The sequence below is a fragment of the Chaetodon auriga genome, chromosome 19, assembly GCF_051107435.1.
Source record: "Chaetodon auriga isolate fChaAug3 chromosome 19, fChaAug3.hap1, whole genome shotgun sequence".
Taxonomy (NCBI): domain Eukaryota; kingdom Metazoa; phylum Chordata; class Actinopteri; order Chaetodontiformes; family Chaetodontidae; genus Chaetodon; species Chaetodon auriga.
In genome coordinates this window covers 2,534,367-2,558,973 of record NC_135092.1, presented here as the reverse complement: position 1 = coordinate 2,558,973, position 24,607 = coordinate 2,534,367, and the positions used below count along the sequence as shown (strand labels likewise).

At 40.1% G+C, this 24,607-nt stretch overlaps 1 protein-coding gene across 1 annotated transcript in view; it reads left to right on the top strand.

The window, feature by feature from the left end:
* pip5kl1 (phosphatidylinositol-4-phosphate 5-kinase-like 1) overlaps nucleotides 1-22,335 on the top strand; it is a 29,096-nt gene extending 6,761 nt beyond the window's left edge. The window contains exons 3-10 of the mRNA XM_076757273.1: nucleotides 10,101-10,151; nucleotides 10,263-10,417; nucleotides 10,865-10,989; nucleotides 16,761-16,795; nucleotides 16,899-16,954; nucleotides 18,127-18,239; nucleotides 18,515-18,677; nucleotides 20,903-22,335. Coding sequence (XP_076613388.1) covers nucleotides 10,101-10,151; nucleotides 10,263-10,417; nucleotides 10,865-10,989; nucleotides 16,761-16,795; nucleotides 16,899-16,954; nucleotides 18,127-18,239; nucleotides 18,515-18,677; nucleotides 20,903-21,347 — 1,143 coding nt within the window. The 3' untranslated portion in view covers nucleotides 21,348-22,335. The remainder of the gene's footprint in view (nucleotides 1-10,100; nucleotides 10,152-10,262; nucleotides 10,418-10,864; nucleotides 10,990-16,760; nucleotides 16,796-16,898; nucleotides 16,955-18,126; nucleotides 18,240-18,514; nucleotides 18,678-20,902) is intronic.
* The last annotated feature ends 2,272 nt before the right edge of the window (nucleotides 22,336-24,607 follow it).

Here is a 24,607-nt window from a genome sequence, read left to right as displayed (position 1 = left end):
TATCAATTTTTACACATCCTTCGAGGGCCATACTAAATTATTGAACTCATACTGTATATCTCTGTAATGGCTGGAACTGCTTCTCTTTGGTGAAGCGTCTGATGGTAGTGATGATGATGAGCAGCTGATGATTGCAGCCGTTCTTCCAGGTTAGGGTCCGTGAGTCTTGAGTCTTTGCCACAGTCAGTTTTGAAAAGAACTACTCACAGTCGTAGGTTGTTCCAAACAGATAAAAACTTTTTGCACATATCGCCTCAGAGTGCAAAAGTCCTCAGGACGTATATACAGTTTATAGAACTTGAGCAGAGGGAGGTTGTTGTACCTAGCTTTCAGCTAGCTTTACTGTGCAGTTCAGTGATTTTGTGTTGTTGGTTGTCAGGCACATCGCCTGGTTCCACATTAAACCATGCAGCCAATGTGTTCAGTTCCTTTTGTTTATGTTTCATGTCCTGAAACCTCTCACCAAATGCCTGAAGGAGTTTTCACACTCATCAGCATATTCAGATGTCATATCAGCTTTTGTTCTTGCACTGTAGGAAAATGCACAGTGTTTTCTCACTGCAGTTTACTTGCCACAGCCTTAATTTCACTTCAAATGATTTCACATTTGAAAGCAGAGAGCTGAGAAGCTGGCTGGAGCTTGAGGTTCAGTTCTGAGAGGTACTTGGTAATGTCCACCATGAAGACCAAAGCACACAGACACTTGCTATCACTGAGTCTCCACAACAGATTTTCCTTTTCACTGTTTTCTCTGTGAATTCTTTGGAACAGTTTTACTTCATCTGGCACTGGCAGCTCCACAGCAGCATCAAGGCACTCTTTCACAAATTCTCCCTGTAAATGGGGTTTCAACTTCTTGCCTATTAGATCACTCACAGCAAAATTGGCCTGCATAACACTGCTTCTGTCTGAATGTGGTCTTTTTGTTGGGCCTCCAGACTCTAAAGAGCATTAAAACTTTATTGAAGCACATTTGTCCTTGCCACTCATTCAGTTTAGCATTTTTCAAGCTGTAATGACTCTCGAGATTGACCTGCTTTGTCACATCCCCAGAAACTAACAAAAGGACACCGACTTTCATTTTACTACAGCGAAAGATAACCATTTAGCCGTTTCTCTGCATCTACTGTTCTTTTCTTGACAATCATCTTGATGCACAAAGTCATCGATGAGGCATCCGCATAATGTGGGTGTTGTCTTTAGGGACCATCTGGACAGATGTATTAGTCAACTATTGTACGTATGCTATTTTCTTGTATTGCAGGAAAAAAACTAGCTGCTGTCTGTAGACTTTTTTGTATTCCTGAATTGCTTCTTTTAAGCCTCTGCGTGAGCAATAGACGTGGCCAGAGGCATTATGTTTTGTCTGTGTAGAACATAATGCTGTTGTCCAAACCTACGTACATACTCTCACCTGTCCCATTCTCATGAATGCAATATCTCAGGAACACCTGAATGGAATTTGTGTTTCAAATTTGGCATAGACATTTAAAGACTCAAGGATGACCTGATTAGATTTTGGTGGTCAGTGGTCAAAGTGACCTCCATCCCATTCGTTTGCTAATTTTGACAAATTTTCACACAAACGTCTCATAAAATAAAATGAAGTAGTGATTTCATACCCCAAAGGTTAAAGGTCAGCTTCACTGTGACATCATAAACACTTTTCTGTCCATTATTCAGCACCATAGCTCAGGAACAGAAGGTCATATTGTGACTATATGTCACATTTGGTCAGACACTGAATTGATGACACTAATCTTTGGTCTCCACCTTGAAGCTGTGCTGATTGTTTCGATCTTCTGTGCCTTTGGGTTCAAGATGTGTGTGAAGCATCCACATTTTACAGTTTGTAGCTTCTTTGCAGCAGCATCCATATTTGAATCATCGTAGTCCACCATGAGCTCATTGGTTCTGCTGATATTGAGTTCAGGTGATTGTTGTTACACCATGTGATGAAGCTGTCTATCAGTCCTCTGTACTCCTCTGTAAAAATAGTCTCTAAGTGAAGACAGCATGTTTCTCACTGGAAAGTATTTACTGAATCGTCAATATAGTGATCATTTTTGTGGTTGTTGTTGATGTTTTGTTGTTGAATTTATGGGTCTCTGTAGATAAAAGAGCTCGGCCTGTACCAGCTCTATATGGAAAGTGTCCTGAGACAACTTTTGTTGTGACTTGGTGCTATGCAAATAAAACTGAAATGAATTGAATTGAATTGAATTTCCATTCTGCCAAAAAATACTCTTTATACCTTTTATTGAAATCCTTCAATCACTACAAATATGAGTCTGGACAGACATGGATGTAAATTGCAACTTGATGGAGACATACAACCATGAGGCATGAGGCAAGTTTAGTTTATGGATCAGATTCGTCTTGCAGGCTGCATACTGCCCAGGGGCTGACATTCCCCACCCCAGCAGTAAATGGTTCAAATTTAATGAAAATCTTAAGTTTTATAACATTACTGCTGAACACAAATACAAAATGATTAAAACATTTTAGAACAGGAATACAATGAAATAAATGTCCATCAAACATTCTAATCAAAAGTCAGGCTGAAGAGGTCTCTTTACCTTTAAAAGTATCAGTGCTTTCAGCTGCTCTCAGAGCCTTGTTAGCCTTGTGAAAAAACTCCAGTCCCTGAAGGGCCATCCTGGTTCATATATTGCCAGCATGTCAAACAAATAGGCGGGTGCTCATCCATAAAGTGCTTTAAAGACAAGTAAAACCAATATGAAAACTGACAGGCAATTAATACAAGGACTCTTATAGGTGTGATGTATTCTCTCCCTCTGTCCTAGCACTCAGGTAGCAGAGGTCTGAATAAAATGTATCTGATTTATGACTTTGTTTGGGAGAGCACATAGGAGAGGATTACAATAGCCTATTTGTGCATTTGTCTCTATGTGTCACTTAAAGAGTGATGACAAAGATGACATGTTTTTTGTCCTACAGAATTTCATTTTGTGTCCAGTCTCTCTCTCTGAGCCTTCAAACCTATAACTAAAACCTCATTTTTTTATTCTGATTGAGCTACAGGGCCTTAAACCAGTGGTGGTATGCACTTTCCAACCTGCTGCTGAATGAACAGTCATGGGGCAGGTCAACACACAGTGCTGCTGCTTCACCCTAATCCCAGTCAAACACACTCTGCTGACTCTGCTGATGCATGACTGTCCTGTCTGTTGTGTTGTGTCTGTCCCAAAAAAACACCACACATGCATACACATGCCTATTACGTAGAACATACAGTGGCTTTACTCTTTACCCCTTCCCTTCTTACTTATATTACTGTGTAAAAATAAGCAAAATATAAGTGATGAAATGTTTTGCCATCGATTTACACACATTGCATGATAGTGACAGACCTTTTTTTTCAGTATTTTGTATCAGTTCTCTGGATGATGATGCTGAGAAGTATATATATTTCATGTTAAGGCATGAATTATGACCACCTCATTCAGGATTTTTTTTTCTTAACTGTTTTTATTCCTCTTTAGGCACGAAAAAACACTTTTTTTTTAAAACATGCATTTTTCAAGACGGTTTTCACATGTTAAACTGGTGTGTTCACATATTTTCACATGTTCTAACATGGTTCAATGCAATGTTAAAATGCTGGACATGATGAAAAAAATATACATGATGACATAAGTAAAACAATGAATGCTATGCCAAAAGAATATAATGTTATAAAGGCATGTAATGTAAAAGGCGCTAAATGTAAAAGTATGTAAAATGTGTAAAATAGAATAAGTAAAATGAGTAAAATAATGATTTCAATGTAAAGATGATGAGAATATATGGGTATCATAGTACATCAGTACATGTAATACATAAGTATAGGGTTATATGAATAAAATCATGATAAACTAAAACCAGAGGTATATGGAATCAAAGTAAAACATCATTCAATGAAAAGTCAATCAGCAAACTTAGGGTAGACAGATACACAATGATAAAATATGACTTAACTTTAATACATTTTGGAATTCTTCGGAAAATTGAATATGTAAGATAAGATTGAGAACCATAGTGTTAAATATTAAAAGTAAAAAGTTAAATATGACTTTGAACGGTTAATCATAATTTCCCCCCAACATGAAAGTAATGAAATAAGAATAAACAAGAAAATCCTTTATTAATCCCACAATGGGGAAATTTGTGGTGTTACAGCAGCAAAGGGATAGTTTAATACTCGTAAGAAGTATCGCTATAGAAACATAGGAAATATTGATATTGCACACTTTGGTATTCACTGATATTGCACGAGTGAATTTGTCAGTTTGAGTGTGTGTGGTCTTCTCAAAGCAGTGCTGATTGTAAAGTCTGACAGCAGCAGACTTAATAATCAGAACTGTAATCTCTCCTTCACACACCATGGGTGAAATAGTCTGTCACTGAAGGAGGTGTCCAGTGCTGTTAGAAGATCCTGCATGCATGTTGTCCATCAGGGATGATAGCTTAACCATCATCCTCTTTTCTCCCAACACCTCCACTGGGTCGATGGGGCATCTAAGCACAGAGCTGGTCTTCTTAACCATGCTAAGCCTATCCCTGCCCCGTCAGGCCAGTCCATAGGAGATGCCACAGCAGTGTAAAAAAATGTCCTCAGGGCTGCCCCCTGCACTCTACAAGACCTGAGTCTCTTGAGCAGATACAGTCTGCTGTTGTTTTTCGTATATAATGCATTTGCATTTTCAGCTCAGTCCAGTTTATTGCTCAGGTGAACACGCAGACCTGCAAGATTCCACCATCTCAACCTCCTGGTGTAGGAGGAGAGTTTTTGCACCTGCAGAAATCCACCACCAGTTCTTTGGTTTTCCCTGTATTGATCAGGGAGTGTTTCCACTTTCACCAGTCCACAGATTCATGGGTCAGTACTCTTTACTCCCTGTCGTCCGTATCTGTGATGAAAGTGATATTTGCAGAGTCGTCTGAGAGCTTTTGCAGGTGGCAGGTAGGTGCTTTGTGTGTGAAATCTGTAGTATAGAGGATGAATTGGAAGGGATCCAGGACTGAGGGTAGAGGGGTGGAGAGAGAGGTAGAGAACAAGAAAGAGAGATGCAGAGTAATGACAGTAACAACAGCTATAATAATAATAATAACAATAATAATAATAATAATAATAATAATAATAATAATAATAATAATAATAATAATAATAATAATAAAGTGATCTACATAGTATACATATCATAGCATATAAGTATATGATATATTTATGCATGTAGTATATGTATATATTAGTAACAGATTGTATATGTTTATAATAACAAGACTATAAATCTTGTAGTAATGGAAATATGACTAATAGTAATAGCAGCTGCAGGGCCACTGCAAGAGACACAACCATAATCCACAATCCAGGTTTAGCCACTATACGTATGAAACGGTGAGACGAGCCAGCCCTTCCAGAAAGTTTTATCAAAAAGTTAAGTTTTAAGCTTATTCTTAAATGTAGAGATGGTGTCTGCCTCCAGACCCGAGACTGGAATATGGTTCCACAGGAGAGACGATAGGAAGAGGCTCTGGCTCCCGTTCTCCCATTACTAGCATCTACTGTGGTGGCTGATATGCAAATATACCATGAAAGGCCATGCATGAGGCTTTTGAATAGCTGTCCACTGTAGTGACCACTGTGTGTGAAAGAGATATGCGATATGCGATATAAGATCTAGATTTCCCTTCACTGGACCTATTGGCCCACACTGCAAAAACCAGGACAGCGTGTTATTCCTCTTTGTTAGTGTGAGCTTGTATTGCCTGCCAGTTTTCACCCACAGTAACAGTACAGTTGCAGTCTGTTACAAACAGTACAAAAAGTTTACAAACTGACTTTTTGGAAAGATTGTGTCAGTCACAGAACTCTTCAGTACAACCCGTTGTACTGAAAATGTCAATGAAGATTGCATGGCTGTATGCTTGTTTTTTGTCCATGTTACAGAAAGAAGAAACTGCAGGAAAGATTTTTTGGATTTTTTTTTTTTTGCGTAGTGTGTTTTGCAATATGTATTAATTTAACCAAATCCCACACTTGTTTCTAAGTTTGCTATTTTTGATAATGGGAGCACTGTATTTGTTGATCACCCTCTACTTATTTTTAGCTTGCTGCATTATGTTCAGTCACAGGTCAGTCTGCATTGAACTTGACCTCAAGAGGCATGTTGCTGTGAGGATATGATTGATATGACAACGTTTAGGTCTCTCTGGACTCATGTAGACAGGCTCAAACAGGAATAAACCTTAGTTCCACAAGATGTTCCAGTTTCTGACATCTGATCGTGCACCATACAACACAGTGTAGTCGGGACCTGCAGACTGTTCGGGCTATGTTCATGCTGTGACCCAGATCTCTCCTCTTAAGATCTTTGTCAGAGTGATCACTGGTAGTTGCTGTAACAAGAAGGAACATCTCAAAGATACTGATGTTGTAACAAGGATTATCACTCCAAAAGCAGAACAACAAGCAGAATTCACGGCAAAAGCAGACAGTTCATTGTAATAATTTACAGTTAGTATGAAATGTGCAATCCAGATGAGCTGAGCCAGGCTACCAGGGAGGAATGGCAGACAGCAGTAGACTAGTGAGGTGAACCAGAGAAGGTTGGCTGGCTTACATCAGGAGATCTAGGTGATGTCTGGCTCTGGGTTTTCTAGGACAGAAAGGCAAAGCACACATGTTGATAGAGAGCATGGAGGAAAATCACAAACTAGACTCAAAAGAGAGCCAAGTGGTGGAGATTCCATGTCTGTCTGCATGTTGCTTATTCTGTTCCACGGAGCCAAGCAGAGCAGATCGAGTGTTCCGCCAGGGTTGGCAGCAGTGGCAAAGGTGTTTTTTTTTACGGAGGGAATACAGTCTTCCCCTCCTGGCCTGGAAACAAAGGAGGTTAGTACCCCAGTGCAGCCTCAAATGTGACAGCCCAGTCAGGCTATTATGGGCATATTCAATTCAGGGAAGTTGCGAACACCAGAGAGAGGGATTAGTGGAGTTAACAAAGTGGAGGACGTTCTTGAGCATCTGATTTGCCCGCTCTGACTGACTCTTAGACTGGGGTTGGAATCCTGACGTGAGAATGTCTGTGGTTCCTTGAGCCTTACAGAAAGTCTTTCATACCTGAGAGCCAGACTGTGGATCCCAATCTGAGACGATGTCATTGGAGAACTTGTGAGCCACAAAATGAACAGCCTTGTGAGAACTGGTCAGCAATGGTAAGAATTAACAACAATTACAATTTGTGTTAGCTTGAGAGGGGGTAAGTCCATCAAGTAAGTCCAGGGTGATGTGGGACCAGGGGACAACTGAGCAAGAGCAATGGCTGAAGTAGACCAGCGGGAGGATGATGGAAGGCCTTGTTTTTTCCACACACAGAGCATGCTTGGATGTATTCTCAGTTTACATCAGAGTCCATTGTAGGCCACCAGTAGCTTCTCTTGAGTAATGACAGCATACAATATTTACCAGGATGACAGGTGAAATGGGCAGTGTGAATCCAATGTGGAATCTGAACACGTACTGCTTCAGGCACAAATGTGCATTTGGGAGGACCGTTACCTGGGTCTGGTTGAGAGCATTGAGCCTCCCAGATCTTGAATTCCATCTCTCAGGTAACAGATCTGACTGGATGGGAGGCAGGGTAGTCTCAAGGCTGTCAGGATAATCTGTTGACACATACTGATGGGAGAGAGAACCAGGCTTTATTTTTCTAGATCCACGCTGGAATATAAAAAGACAGAAGTTGAACCTCCCAAAAAAACAGTGCCCACAGGGCCTGGCAAGAGTTGAGGCATTTAGTCATCTGAATATAGAACAGGTTCTTGTAGTTGGTCCAGATAACGAATGGCATCTCAGAGCCTTCCAGCCAGTGACACAATTCCTGCAATGCTAGCTTGATGGACAGCAGCTGTCAAAACTCCCACTGCTTCTGGTGAGCCCGGTCTTTTGACATAATTGACAGGTTGCCAACACATGTCCTTTTCCCCCACAGCATAAGCACTCACCAGCCTGAATCCTGCATTGCCATTCCATTAGCATCAGGCATGTCATTCCCAGCTGCATGGGTTCCTCAGATGGAGCGTCAGGCCGAGGTGGTGTGTGTTCAGTCGGTAGAATGCCATGAGTCGGAACTGTAGAGGAGCAGGGGCATGCTTGGTGCACGTTGGGCAAGAATGACCCGGCGTCTCTACCAGTTTTGGTTATCCTACTGAATGGCTTTGGAAATTAATGCATCTAAGTCAGCTAGTTCATCATGAGTAGCTAAGTCATCTTTAAGTGACTCAGATAAGGTAACAGAAAATGCTGTGGAGAGCAGCCTCATTCATTCAAATTGTCAAAGGGGGATTTAATGGAAGATGACCGTCGTACACATCAGTTCAGACAATAAATTCCCATTCCTGGGAATGGTGCTGTACCATCAGCATTTTATACCCAACTGCTCCTCCAAAGCAATGCCTCTGTTCACCCTTACCAGTCAGAAAACTGAGAAGGAAGGCTGGGAAAACCAAAATCTGTGTCTTCAGAAAGCTCAAACCCATAGACTGGACTGCTGACTGTGACTGCGCCTTCCTCAAGTCTCTTTTGAATTGTGCAGTCCTGACTCACCCGGACTTCTCCAAACCACTGATCCTTTCCATTGATCCTAGTTGAGTCCCCAGACTCCTACTGGATGTACTTTCAAACACATCCTGAAGGACCCAGTTGTGGTTGACTGCAAGAGCTATGCTGGAAAACAAGTGACAAACCTCCATTAAGCTGCTAACATTGCTCAGCAGCATGCAAGGAAAGAGCTGCAGCATCAAGCTGGTGGTTACGGGAAGAGAGTGTGGGGCTGAATGTCAGTAACAGAGTTTTGCTTGCCAGTAAAAACGTAGAGAGGAAAGAAGAACTTGGCAGATAAGTGGGAACCCACAATTTATACTGTCCTGGATCATCTTTAGACTCACAACTATACAGTAATAGATGAGAGCGGGAAATCCAAAATTGTGCACTGGAACTTGATTTTGGATGTAAGCTTCCTACCAGTTGGAGAACAAACCAGTATTAAACTGGATTCAGGTGCCTCAGATGAAATAAGTGAGTTAGAGCCTCCGTTCACAAAATTTGTGCACAAAAATCCCTCACTTGTTACACCTTTTTGGTACTGTATTAGTTGTAATGTTGCTCCCTCGACTGATAGTTAGCATGTTGCTGTGAAGGTATAATTCAGATCCAAACTGAAATATCTCAGCAGCTGGATGAATAGTAGAATATATGATTCTGTACAAGCATTCATGGTCCCTGGAAGATGACTCCTGATGACTTGGTTATCCCCCGACTTTTCCTCTAGCACCAACAGCAGGTCAAAGTTTTCACTTATCCTCTAAAATATCATCATGGCTGCTACCAGCTTGTGCTGATACTATGCTCCCCCATGGTTCTGTCACCAAGCTGTGATTGGACAGTTGATTGTATTTTGTTTTGATATGGATGATGCTGGCACGGTGGCGCAGCAGGTAGTGCACGTGCCTCACAGCAAGAAGGTCGCCGGTTCGATCTCCGGGTCAGGCAGGGCCTTTCTGTGTGAAGTGTGCATGTTCTTCCCGTGCATGGGTCCAGCATGCATGCATCAGTCCAGCATGCATGGGTCCTCTCCGGGCACTCCGGCTTCCTCCCACAGACCTTGTTAGGTTAATTGATGACTTTAAATTGTCCTTAGGTGTGAGTGTGAGCGTGAATGGTTGTCTGTCTGTATATGTGGCCCTGCAATCGGCGGGCGACCGGTTCAGGGTGTACCCTGCCTCTCGCCCGTTGACAGCTGGGTAGGCTCCAGCCCCCCCGCAACCCCGAAAGGGATAGTTGGTATAGAAAATGGATGGATGGATGATGCAGCTCCATCTCAAGGAAAAAAACTCCCTCACATCTTGTCATGAAAACTAACAGTACTTTGTGTGCATTTGTTATGAATAGGTCTATGCTGTTTATTTAGACAAAAAATACCTAGAAAAGTGCTATATAAGACTAATGTATTAGTATTATTATCATTGTTATTAAAAGGCTGCAAAATTGTAATGTCTTATTCTCACTGATGTCTTTCCTCTTCCTCCCACACTAGAATGAACTGTCAGATGATGATTTCAGATTAGAGACCACTCAGATTCATAAGGTAGGTGGATGTTTCTGTGTCTCTGTAACAGGACTCAATTTAATCATCATGTTGAATGCTTCCACCTGCACATTTAGGGGTGTGTGTGTGTGTTTGTGTGTGTGCGTATAGGATTTTACAATGGAGACGTTTGCAGGCCCGGTGTTTGCCAGCCTGCGCAGCTCCTTAGGAATGACAGAGCAGGAGTATCAGCAGTCGCTGTGTTCTGAAAACTGCTACCTCCAGTTCATCAGCAACTCCAAGAGCAAGGCGGACTTCTTCCTGACGTGAGTCACTCACAGATGATTGTTCCATTGTTTACATAAGAAACAAACCTTTACTTTAGACTGAAATCCTATTTGCCTAACCTTAAGCCCTAAGTGGATCTGTAACCATAACTAAACCCAACTGTAACCTCAGCCTTACAGTTTGCCCAGGAATGATGAAAGTCAATGTACATGTTGACACTGACAGAGTTGTACTTACAGTCGGTGTGCAAATGCTACTTCTATTATCTTACTGTTTAAGAAAGCAAGTTGTTGCAGCTCTAAAGCTGAGTGACACATTTAATGATTACCTTTAGTATTTTGTGTTAGGAATTAGCAAATCTTTAATTTAATGTAATATAAATAATAATAAACATAACAGCTTTTCATTATTAAAGGGTCAGAGTTTGGGTTGTTGCATTATTGATAAGATAGAGATCTACTTTCTCTGTGCTTTTGAACTTCTAGAAATGATAAACGCTTCTTTTTGAAGACCCAGAACAAAAGGGAAATCAAATTCCTTTTGGCCAACCTGAAGATCTACATAGAACATCTGAGGAAATACCCCCATTCACTGCTGGTCAAGTTCCTAGGTATACACATCACACACACACACACCATGAAAAACTGTATTTGGGAAAGATAACTAAAAACACCGAATGCACACTCGGACTAACTAATAAAATATAGATGTATAACATTTTCTTTTATGGAACATGGAATACAAATTGTACACATATATATTTAATCATATGAATTTAATTATTTTAAGACAGGGTGTGTGAGACACACAGTAGTGTGAGGGTAAATAGTAAAGGGTAGCAGGTGGCGTTAGCAAAACACGCACACGCACACACACACACACACACACAAACTGTAACACACAGTACATTTAAATAGCCATGTGCTCATATATTGGGTATAAGTTGGATAGCTGTTTTTTAGTATTTAGGTATTTAGGGCAGATTAAGTGAGGATGATGTGATGTGAAAAGATTCATTGACTTTACTCTTGAATTGACAGAGTTTGCCTTTTGAATATGGGTAGGAAGACAATTCCAAAGAAGAGGCAGAGCAGGCCCTGCTACCTATTCATGTTTTATTTATCTTAGGAATTGTAGGAGACCGGCATTTTGAGATTGTGGAGTCCTAACAGGTACATGAGGAGTGGCTAGAGGAGATAAGTAGGATTTTGGAAGTCTGTCTAATATTGTAAGACGTAAAAAGCAGAATGTGCAGGGAGCCAATATAATGAAATAAGAACAGGGGTAATATGATCACATTTTCTAGTTTTGGTTGATATTCTAGCAGCAGTATTTTGTACAAGTTGTAGTTTGCTAAAATTTGATTTAGGTAAACCAGCTGCCATTACTGTAATCAAGTTTAATGAGACAAATGCATGAAACAAGTGTTTCAGCATCAGCCATGGAAAGAATGGGATTCATTACAGGATATATGCGATCTTTGTAATGTTTATATGTTCTTCAAAGCAGAGATTAGGTCAAGTAAGACAACAAGATTTCTTATACAAGGGCTTTGTGAAATTGTGGAAACTGCCATGTTCAGAGTGAGATAACAGAAATTATTTCTAATGTGCTTCAAACCAAGAAATAACATTTCAATTTTCTCAGCTTATAAAGGTGGAAGTTAGATGACATTCATCATTTGATTTCTGATTGATGCATTCTTCCACTTTCACCAGCTGATGAATTGAGTTTTGAAAAGAATGACAGAATTGTGACTGGTCTGTGACTGGTCTTGTCTCCTGCACTGGTTTACCATGGCTTATGCTGTTGAGTACAAACTACAAAAAACATATTACCACACCACAGATGCGTAGATTAACTGTCCAACATCCAGGTGGTTCTAGTAAAATTAATTTGCAGAGACATAGTTACATAAGCATAATGCAGTTACAAGCAGAGACTGCACTGAAAGCTCTGTGATGGTGTGTTTCAGGACACTTTAACATCTCACATTCTCAATAGAAAACTAATGGAAGAAATAGTAAGATGATTAATGAGAGTGAAAGAAGGAAAAACAACTTTTTTGGACCTCTCCAGTCTTTCATGTTTGTATTTTGTGAATGCAAGAGATAGAGGGTGCACCGGTTATAGGGCTTGTTGGCATCTGGTGGTGGCTAGGTAGTTAATTCACTAAGGCAAGACTTAGAGGATACGGATATGAGAAGCTTTTTCAAAAAGAAAAAGGATTAAGGCAATGAGGCACAGGTGAGACTAGAAGAGGTGGACTAACAGTTGCCTCCTGCTGCTGGAGAAGCAGATGAGTCATGATGTAAGAGTGCCACTGTCTCATCTACAAGCTCAGGTTGGTGAAGAAATGGCTGTTTAATCAGCTAGTCTAGCTCAGAGGTTCTCAAACATTTTTGTCACAATTACACAATTTACAAAAACAAGTATTTCCAGGGCACACTTGTACATATGATTATCACCGCAGGTGCACATAAATGGTACACATGTGCAAAAAAATCAGTGTAATGTCGCTTGTTTCAAAACGCACCTTTGTGTCTGTGTCCTTGGACTTCCTTGGATTGATTGAAATTGGTGCTGACCAAACTGCACAGGCCATGACTGGTTGCACTCGAGACGCTTTTCAACAATGCAGACTTGGGTGACTGGACAACAGAATTGGTCCCATATGCAAAACAGAGCTGCTGTTAACGTTGATGTGTACAACAGCATTTTAACAAAACTAGTGCACTGCATGCACCCTCGAGAACTGTGTGAAATTAAATGATCGCAAGGTTCTTTACTTTAAGAAATGTAATCACATTGTTGTCAAGCAAGCTCAAGGTTTATTTTCAAAAAGTTTTATCAAAAATACTGTCATGCTGATAAAGTTGTGTGAAGAGAATCTGGGTTGTGCAAGGCCGCCACCGTTTTGGCAACTCAATGATGTGCACCACTGTGAGAGGAGGCACTTACAGCAGGCAGGAAAATGCTTGGCAGTGTCCTCTGTATATGACTTGCTCCAAAGAGTATATACAAGCAATCCAGATTGACAGTTACGGAGGTTACAGAGGTTTAGAGTCGATTAATAGGCCAGTGGTTGAATGACGACATGCAACTAAACATCATCACTTGTCAGATATGGCAGCGGCACAGATAAAATCACAGATTCGGACATTGTCTTTGCATATGCACACACTGACTTAATATTACTTTTAGTAACCTCTGATTGGCATAATTTGGTGTCATTACCGCCAACGTGAATAACAGCCTAACTTCACATGTTCACTAAAAACGTGCACAAATAATCACAGACGACTGCTCTGTAAATGCACAATTGCATTGTACAGTTTATTCAACTTCAGCAATATTGCTCAATCCTTCAATAAATAAGCCTCTGTTGTCTCAGTACAACTCAAGCGGCCATAACACAAGCAACCACACTAACAGGCATAAAGGCAGCAAGAGTGTTCCACAAGTGCGTGAATGTGTCTGTGTGTGTGTGAGCATGTGAGGGGGAGAGGGAAAAGGGAGAGAGAAGACAAGACATGACTGTGTCAGTGATTATGTCATGTGAGGTTCAAAAACCACAAAGCTTGACAACAAGATATGAGAGAATAAAGAATGTGACCACAAGATGGTGGTGAGCACATCCAAGTTATATTACATATATTATATAAGGTGTCTGTGCGTGTAGAAACGTGAATGTTTGTGTGTGGGGTAGTAAAGGAGAAACAGAAACAACAGACTTGTAAACCATCCGTAGCACGGTGCCGCAGAGATTGAAGGCCTGGAGTCTCCGCAGAAAAAGACCCTGCTCTAGTCCTTTTTGTAGATGGCCACAGAGTTCCTGGTCCAGTCCATTTTGCTGTCTAGGTGAACACCCAGGTATTTCTACTCCTGTACAATCTCCACCGTCTCTCCATTAATGGAAATTGGAGTAGTAGAAGTCCTGGATCTCCTGAAGTCCACCACAAGCTCCTTTGTTTTGTTGATGTTTAGCTGCAGGTAGTTCAGCTCACATGAGTCCACAAAACTGTCTACCACCTTCTGGTACTCTGCCCCGTCATATCTTAAAGAGCTCATAGTACCTAACTGTGCAAACTCAGTGCAGGCTTGGTCAGCAGTAGCACTGTTTTGTTAACTGATAAAGTGCAGCTTATTGGCTTTACCACAGTGGCAGAAAACTAACACAAAACAAAACAAAGCCCAACAATGTGGGGCACCCAATCAAGGTATCATGCAAAGCACACAGAAACAGGCAGCAAGCACTGGCATTGAGTTATCTCACAGAGCAACAACAAGACTTATCAGTCCATTAATTTCACAACAATACAGGAAAGCTTATGCAAAAATGAAGCTTACAGCAACACACTATTATTAACCTGTCTCTGCCCAGACAAGAGCCTTTTACCTGTGATCACTAAGGGAGTGATAAACGTGTTTCAGTCTGTCAAGTAGGTCTGGCAGTGTTTCTTCAAACTAAAATGATGACAAGCCCATTCTGTCAGTGGTTGGTGGTTTAACAGCAGGCAGGTCCGCGTAGAGGAAACAGCAGAAAGCGACTGTGATCAGCTGCCGCCATCATCAGAATCAGACGTCTCTTCATGTGATGTCTCATTTCACCAAAAACATATTTCCTTCTCTCTTTTCCCTCTGCATGCTTTCCTTGTGTCTCTCTCTGAAGAGACTTTGGATGTACCCATTGTGACAGAAATATTTCTGTATATCGTCCTGACTACCAGGAAAAAAAATATTGTCCAATCACAATTTTTTTAAAATTCCTCAATCTTTGTAAGGTAATTAGAATACTGACAACATGAAAAAAAGAAACCATTTTTTTTTTAACGACACTTTTTAAACACTTAAATACTATGCTGAAATAGAGTTAAAATAATTCAGACAATGTTTTAATGTGTTGTTAAGAGACTTATCGAAGATATGCCAATATTCAAGCCAAAATTTGCTCAATAAAAAGTGTTATGCACTTAATGCGCTTGCACTGATGGACGCCATTTTCGTTAATGAGAAAGAGAAACGTACCAAAGCCCCACCCCTTGAGCCCTAAATGTTCTCTGTAGATAGGAAAAGGAGTTAATTCAGTAGAATGCAGTGGGTGGGAGATATTTAGGTTTACAAATGTCCTCCACAGAGGACAAATTTGAACTACTGCTATTCAGGAGGATATATTGATTTTTGTGCAAGGGGCCATAAGCCAAAAGGATTTGGAACCACTGGTTTAATCTTTAATAATGTATTGTATTATATAAACTTACATGTTTTTTAAAGTAGAAGAAGTGTAGATTATAAATTAGCATAAAGAAATCTAAATTACAATAAACTGTAAATACTCAAGCAAGTACCTCAAAACTGTACTTAGGTGGCGTACTTAAAAAATGTACATGGTTACTTTTCACCACATACATTTGATTATTGTGTATCATCTGGGTTTGGTTTTCTGTCAACATAAGTTATTAATGCAATTCTTTTCAGCCTTGTCCTGTGTAGAATCTGTGGCAGCGCACATAAGGCACACAGTGTCTACAAGTGATTTTGGCCTCTGATGTGGCTCTCTAAAAAATATTGCCACCCCTGTTGTAGATTTTGCTTGGCAACTGACTTTTCTTGTGTTTGTTTGAGTGCTGTTGAATGAATCAGTTGGTACTTTTGAAAACAGTGCTTGTTTCAGTTGCAGTCCACATGGCCATTAAGAAAAAAAAAGTGGCTGTCTGAAAAGAAGGAAATGTGTTTCAAGGGTTTTGGTGGGTTTAATAACAGAATCTAAAGATCTTGAGATTGGCACTCACCCACCCCATTTTGAACACTCATAGATCAAAATTATCATGTTGATAATGTAGTGTAATTAAACCTGCACTGATCAATATTTCATCATCATTTGACACTGAATCTAAAGATAATGCGTAATGTGAAAGGAGTTGCTTGTAATGACAAATTCAAAGAGAATTATCATCCAACTTTGCTACTCTTCATCTCTATGGAGCTTTTTAGCCTCTTTAAGTTCATTGAGGTAGTTTCATTGTAGTGTTAACTCTCACTGTTATTTCAACATAATTTCCAGCAGCCACCTGTTTTCAGTGAAAAAGCTCTGATAACCCCACTGTACCTGCTCAGCACAAAATGACAAAGTTAGCACCCAGCTGTGGAACATAGTGGATCATTATGCAGCTAAGGTGCTGGATATTTGTCAGGAGTTAGTGGAGACCAAAAACAGAGCTAAAAGGAAAGCAAAGAATGGACTCCCATTCATCAAGTGGCCATAAAAATGACTAAAATTAATTCTAATGTCATTCTGTGTCTGCTAGATGTGTAAATGTTGTTTGTGTGTATGGTAGATGATTTGCACTGGACTGAATTATTTTTCACTGTTTTTTCAAGGTGTTCACAGGATCAAAATCCCACACAGACGGAAGGTACAAATCAAATTGAATTATTGTTCAATGTGGCATTATGAATATAGAATGTTTCAGATCATTACAATACAGCACATTTCCTTTTTTCACTTGTCTTTTGCAGAAATACTTCATTGTTATGCAAAGTGTGTTTTATCCAGATGATCGAATCAATGCGCGGTAAGTCCCCATAAATTCGAAACATGAGTAGTATTATTGTGTTTGTGTGGTCTGATATAATTAAGTAAGAAACACTTTATCTAAAAAACCCTAACCCTAGCACAGTGAAAGATTTATTAGACACAGGCTGAGAGTTTAAAAAAGAAAGACAACTGGAATAAGGGTGTTAGCTAGACTGGAATTATTATAGCAGACTGTAATCAGATTACCTGACCTACCATCTGAAAACACAGAATGTGTAGGGGAGTGGTTAATAGATCGAGGTATTATCCTAGCAGGAATACTGACTGAGGCAAGGGAGATACAATCAGATGGGCTCAACGCAGGTTAGGAGATAAAAACATTTCAGGAGTATAAAGTCAAGTCAGTGTTGGTTGATAAAAGGCATGAAACTGAGAGGGATGGAAGCCATCTGGTCTAAACAGCCAAGTCCTGTTTAAAAAGGCAGCAAATTGTCAACAAAGGTGGTATCTCTATTCTTGCTGTACCCCTTGAGCAGACCAGAAAAAAAATTATCTGTTTTCCTGTGTACGGTGCAAGGTGCACGAAATCTGTTGTGAGGATCTCAGACCTTTTGTTTTTTTAAGTCATTTATGACAGCAAGTACTGCAGGAAGATGCTGCACTGAGGTGATGGCAGAAGGCAAGCTCAGCTGAAGAGGTTCAGATTGATTGATGTTGATTGATGTCGCCTTGCAACTGGGAGTATGCCAGCAGGCATTGTCCACAAACAGCCTGTATGAGCTAGCTATAGCAATAGCAGTGAGGCTAAAAACAAACATGGCACTAGCTAAGCCAGCCAGGTGAAGGAGCAGTCACTCGCTAGGAAAGAAACCCACAATTAAGGCTTCAGGAATGAATTGGGCTATACTCATACTCAGGGTCAGGTAGTATGGGAGTAAAGGCAGAGGTACAAGTCCACCAGCAGCAACAAAAATCGGTTAATCCTGTGTAGAAGTCATGCGAGACAAAACAGAGGAAGCAGTTTTTGAGCAGTGTTCCAGATGTGACGTCCAGTCAGAGTCCTGTAAATATCACTTCAGTCTGTTCAGATGCTAATGTGGTCCTTGCTCTTCCTCACTACTGCTAATAACACGCTGCCTGACCTTGACTAGTGTTAGTTTGTTTAGTACCCCTTCCAACTAAGAGAAATTGTGTATTTTGTATTGCCAGGTATGACATTAAAGGCTGTGAGGTGAGTCGCTGGACAGAGCCGGCACCAGAGGGAAGCCAGATTATTGTGGTTCTCAAAGACCTCAATTTTGAAGGCCAGTTCATCACTCTGGGTAAGAGAACAGAATATAATGTGTGCTCTGAGTCATATGAAGCTGGGTAAAAGTGATAAGGGTAGTGTTATTGCACAACCCTCAGGCCAATCAGTATTGTTTCTAACACTGTGTCAAAATGCATTCCTTTATCAGTGAACCATGTAAAAACATCTAATTAAAATAAATCTCGATCAAATAAAAATTCAATGCCAGTGATGTGTGTAGATACCAGTGGCTGTATTCATATATTGAACATATTCTGTTTGAATTTTAATGTTGTGTGGTCTGTGCAGACCAGCAGCGTCCCTGGCTCCTGCGGCAGGTGGAGATTGACACACACTTCCTCCGGAGGCTCAATGTGTTGGACTACAGTCTTCTTCTGGCCCATCAGCCCTTACACCAGGATGAACGCCACCAGAGTCTCTCATTCGCTACTCTCATCATGAGAACCAAAAAGTCAGTGTCTTTAAGTTGTTTTCCTTTGTTTTCAGAACTGGGTTTTTTAACTTTTTGTGGCCTGTGGTCCGCTGTTTAATTACCTGAGATGCCATGAACAGTGTAGTTAGAGAGCTGGGATGCGATTAAAAACACTAACCTGCACCTCCCCTAGAGACATAAATCCTGTCCTAATGGTGCTTATGGGTCCATAGCCATGATAGCAGCCCTTTGAGGCTGTTCTTAAATGTAGGCACAGTGGTGTTTTGAGCTAAATGCTTACATCAGCATGCTAACAGGCTGATGTTTAGCAGGTACAGTGGTTTCCATGTTCACCATCTTCATTTAACACACTGAATAACACCAGCAATAAAGTGTAGCTGAGTCTTAGATTTGCAGGGATTTGGTCCTGCATGGTACAAATTGAAATTTGCATTGACTCAGTCCCCTCCAGACATGTTTTAAGATAATTAAAAATAATCTGCTTTGAAGAGTAATTTCTCTCTGTCTAATATACTGTCTGTTTTCCACAATGTTCTCCCTCACAGAGGAATCTATGAATATGTAACTTTGTCAGTTCTCACTGTACGCGCACCGGATGCTTCATGTTTCCACATCATACTTTTTTAAGTTGCATATTTGAAAACCACAGTTTCCATGGAGGGTTGAATCAAGGGCAGCTGGTTGTAGAAACTTGACAACATTTTGCCTCTCATCCAAGGGTGTTCTTCAGTTCTGACTGACTCTGGGGAGGTCCTGGGTATGTGACCTCTGTGGGGTTGTTATCATGGTTCTTGAAACCACTTAGGTGTGCAAAAATACAGGGATGCGTTGTTTGTTGAAAATCCTCCTGCGTTTCTCTGATACTCCAGATATGTATGGAATAATGATTCATTTATTCTGTTCTTCACCACCTGCAGTGTTGGGTTTCTTCCATGACCTTGTGGTTGTTTTCACAAAGGTCCAATTAAGGTATCCATGCTTTAAGAATATTCATCGGATGTTTTTGTTCCTTGTCCTAGGCCAAGGCATTTGTTGGTACACTATCAGTTTGGTGTCGCTGGATGCTGACAAGTTCTAACAAATGCTCCAGTGGGTGGTGAGAGTCAGTAGAGTCTGTCTGAGTGTGGTTCTGTTGTTAGGATGATGTCTTGTAGAGGTTGTTTCCTTACAGTTTCCACCGCCTCAATAGTTGGAATGCATGTACACAATGAGGTCAAATCATAGTCATGTGGGTCCAATTTCAGATTTCCTTTTGACATTTTATACCTGGCTCAACAATGTCTATCACTCACATATTGCTAAGTCTTTAAAAATGAATTAGAGCAATTAAATGTTTATTATAGGAAAGTATGGAAATGGAGGACTGAAGTGTCCTGCCTAGGATGTCACAAAAACATGCATAAAGCACAAAAATATACTACAACAAAGAAAAGCGGTCAGAGCTGCTGTAACTAGCTGCCATGCTTGTGGCACCATTTTGGATATTGTTGAAATAGGTAATGGGTTTGAAGGTAAAGGCTTGAAAGACATTAGATGAAACCACAGAGTAGATTGACAAACTGGTAAGGAGTGAGTGGCAATGTCCAGTTAAATATCTGCAGGGCTGATGAGGGAAAGTGGAAACAAGTGAGAGAGTGGCAGAGTAGGCTTGGTAACAGCAGAGCAGGTGAGGGAAGTGAGAACAGGTGTGTAGTTGGGTGTAACAGTCAGGTGATGGGGAAAGGGGAGAAAGTCCAATGGCATCTGGTGGATCATTGGAAAATGGCTTTAAAGTGCCTGGTATGCAGACTGTGATACTTTGTGTTAAGTGCTAATTAGCAAACATTAGCATGCTAACATGTTAAACTAAGACGGTGAACGTGGAAAACTTTAAACCTAATTTACATCAGTCTTTTAGTACTGCTGTACCTAAGCACAACCTTACAGAGCTGCTAGCATAGCTGTAGACTTTAGGCCCTTTCAGACACAACATAACAACGGCACCACCACGCTCTGATACACCTTTTTTCCAGTGGCTTAATGACAGCTTTTTGCTACATCGAGCAAAGTTGCGCACTTGGTGAGCTTGGGCAAGGAGTGAGTGAGAATGGTCCAGTTAGCAAAGCACACGTTTTCAAATTAATAAATGTATTTTTTGCTTTGCTTTCTAGACAGATTAGAACATTTTGCATCACAGATGAATTGTGAGGAAGGCCATCTAATTGCTCTGACTCATACCCATTCTCTTCCCGCTGACATTTTAGATCTGTGAATCCAGGCTCCAGCCCTGTCCACACAGGCACAGCTGCTGTTCCTGGGGCAGTCCCAGAAGATGACTCCACCTTACTTTTGTCTGATATAGATGGCGGCTGTTTGAAGCAGTCACAGGCAGGAGATGCATCAAGTGGTGGCACTCTTCAGACTTGTGCAGAGCATGCAGGGCCAGGCCGTGACGCAGCTGAGCTTCAAGATTTTAGGGCTCAAAACCGACGCTTACTGCCCAATTTAAAGAATCCTCTGCACGTCATCGATGGGCCTGAGCAACGCTACTTCATCGGCATCATTGACATTTTCACAGTTTACAGTTGTAAGAAGAGACTGGAGCATTTGTGGAAGAGGCTGAGACACCCTGGTCGGTCCTTCTCCACCGTCAGTCCACAGACTTACTGCCTCAGGTTATGTAGCTGGGTACAGGACCATACCAAGTAGATCCTGCATGAGTGGTTGAGACTCACCACCAACTTTTGCTGAGCATGTCCAAACAACTAAATGGTCAACCGAATTCCACACACATGCACACACGAAAAAAGTTTATCTCTACACCTGTTCCATGGTTCCAATCCTTTCATCTTTTCACATGATCAAAACACAAGCCTGACATCTATGGCACTATATTTGTCTTGTTAAGGATTGTGCAGTAGGCATTTTGAGCACAGGAAAATGCTTTTTGCAAGAATGTAAATTATATTTTGTAGAGAAATTAATATCACATACTATAATGAAACTGGTGGCATGCAATTAACTTGAGCAAACAAAAAATGTGTTGTGTACTCTCTAAATTTACTGCTGTGGACTACATAGTCCTTTTTGTAAAACAGCTAAATAAGCAGGACAAACTGCAAGTGAGTTTAAATTCACTCTGTGTCCAACATTAACAAATTCCATCCTGTTGCCATTCTTCCAGTTCTTTCCCAGCACTGGCAAAGTGCTGGCAAACTTCAGAGTGCACATACTGTAGCAGGCATGTTGACAGAGCAAGAGTGTGTGTGTGTGTGTGTGTGTGTGTGTGTGTGTGTGTGTGTGTCCAAGGGTTTGAGAGTGCATAGAACAATGAATTTAAAAGAGGGCAAATAAGTGAAATTAAGTGAGACAGATTATTATTATGAATTTAGCGGATAATAGCCAACATGCAATTAGATTCATTGAGCATGGAACAGATTTTTGTTTGCTCTTGCTAAGTTATTATTTTCATGATTGTAATTTCTCTGCAATATATCTTTGCAAAATATTTTCAAGCGTGCACTCACAAATTTGACACTTACAATTCTATAGGTAACATCTTACTCAGCCAGACTCCCCAAATACAGTACAGTGGTGAAAATGGCTCCCAAACATGCCCAGCGTGATGCATCATAAGAGAGATAAGAAGGTCTTTGCTTTAGAAAATGAAAACTTGCCGCTGATGTGCCTTTTTTACAAAAACAGTAAAAAAAACAAACAAACAAACAAAAAAAAAACATACGTAGGCTTCATAGGCCTGCATGTACTTCCAACCCATATTTCATGATCGTTTTGTTTACAGAATGTGGCTGCATTTGATAAATACTGTATTTTTTTGCAAGCAAAGAGAGTCTTGAAGATAAGGTATTGGCAGCACTGCATGCCCTTTCTCTTAACTTTAAGCTGTGACTGTCTGGGATGAAACAAAAGATGACCGTTTAAAATGTCACCAATCCAAGACTTGCAGTCTTTTTAGTATATTAACATTTTTCAAGACTTGTGCAATGGAAATGCGGTTTAAGCACAGATGGTCCTTAAGTTTGCCTGTAGTTTTAATATAATTTTTTTTCCAGAATTTTTTGTTTGCTTTAAGGGACTGTAACACTCAGTATTCAGTAGTACAGTATACTCAATGTTCTCACCCACAAAACATGAACAGCTAATCAATAGTTCTAATAATAAAACTATATTAATTCGATTTACTTTGTGTCTTAAGGGGAGTGCAAACATAATTTCCAGTTCACATAATGTCAAACCTTACATATGTCCACATAAGGAGGATAGATGATGACAGACTCAATGGGGAAAAAACACATTTAAATGGCATATGAACTGCATTTCACAGGGCATACTTATTCAAACAATTCATTCAAGCTGCCCGCTCACCAACCTATGGCTTTATACTAGACTAGTCCAGCTTATTTGATGTGTTTATCACTAAAGCAGTGGTGATGGGGTGTCTCTCAAATCATTTGTCAGACTACCTGTTTCTCCTCGGAGTCAGAACAAGATTGAAGAGACTTTCCACTGAGCTGCTGTGTGGAAGTTCGTGGATATAGTCGTCATTGTAGGCAACGAACATTAGCCAAAGTCTTGAGAGGTCAGGCGATTGTTGCACAAGCGTGCATGAAAAGGCACGTTTGATATTTTTGGTCTGTCCAGCAATTATGCAGATAATTTATGTAATACAAATAGCATAATTGTTTCACTAATAATTGTAATGTGATTACTGAATTTAGGAACGGTAACCTGTTACATTGCTGCGTTACAGACAGATGTCACATAATTACAGTAATGCCTTACTCCTGTACTCTGTAATGTATTATTTTGTAATGCACTAGCCCCAACAATGATTTCTTCATATGCTGATGTGGGCTATGGAGGGTTTTAAGGGCTGAAAATAAATATACATAAATCATTATGTAATAAAATGCTCAAGTAAATGAATAATTACAGAAATTAATACTCAATAAATATATAACTGTGTAACAAAATGCTTAAATAAATTAATACATACAATTACAGTATACAGTGTAATTTAATGCTTAATTGTTTCTATAAATAACAAATGAGATATTGAATATATAAATGTCAAAATTTATTTGTGTATTTATTTATTTATTCATTCATTCATACACACATTTATTCATTCAAATTTCTTTGTAGTCATTCATTTGTTCACATATTTATTCATCAATTTATAATATTATTTATTTTGTATATACTTTCATTTATCCATAGCATAACTTGTTGCAGTGAAATAAATACATGTCAACTTCATCCATCAAAAGTCAGGGCGGACTGTGCCCTTCGATTGGTGGTTGAACTTCAATGCTTGCTTTTGCCTAAATCAAGATGGCAGCGCCCGTTGCGCATTGTAATAAAAACTTGCATGCTACACTGGTAGATATGTTGGATGTAGCTGAACAGATGCAGGCAAATGCCAATTCCTATGCTTTTTTAGATCAGATGGAAGGTTTCCCAGAAATAATTGGAATGCTATTGGCCATGACTAACAGAAATTAATGTAGCTGTATTCACAATCCTTGCAGAGATAGTACAGGAACTGAGGATGCAGGGAGATAGAGGGCTGCAACAGCAGCACTGGTCGACCTGGCTGTTTTGCTCTTTTGATTTACCAGCTGACGCAATTGCAATTACAACAATACATGCTGTGTCCATGATCCATGATCTAGCAAAGTTGTCTGGAGTCTTCAAGTGGACCATTGAGACATGAATGGAGCAGAGTGGCATCAGGTAAGTTAAGGTTAAGGTGGACAACCATTTTGTGGTATTTACGGTATACACACACACACACACACACACACACACACACACACACATACATATAATAAAAGTCAAGCCAGGTTTACTTATTTATCAGTGCTGTCAAAATTAAGGAGTTAATCTTTGAGTTGATTTGAAATATTTAATACATTAAAAAAAAGCTATCATATCAAATCAGCTAT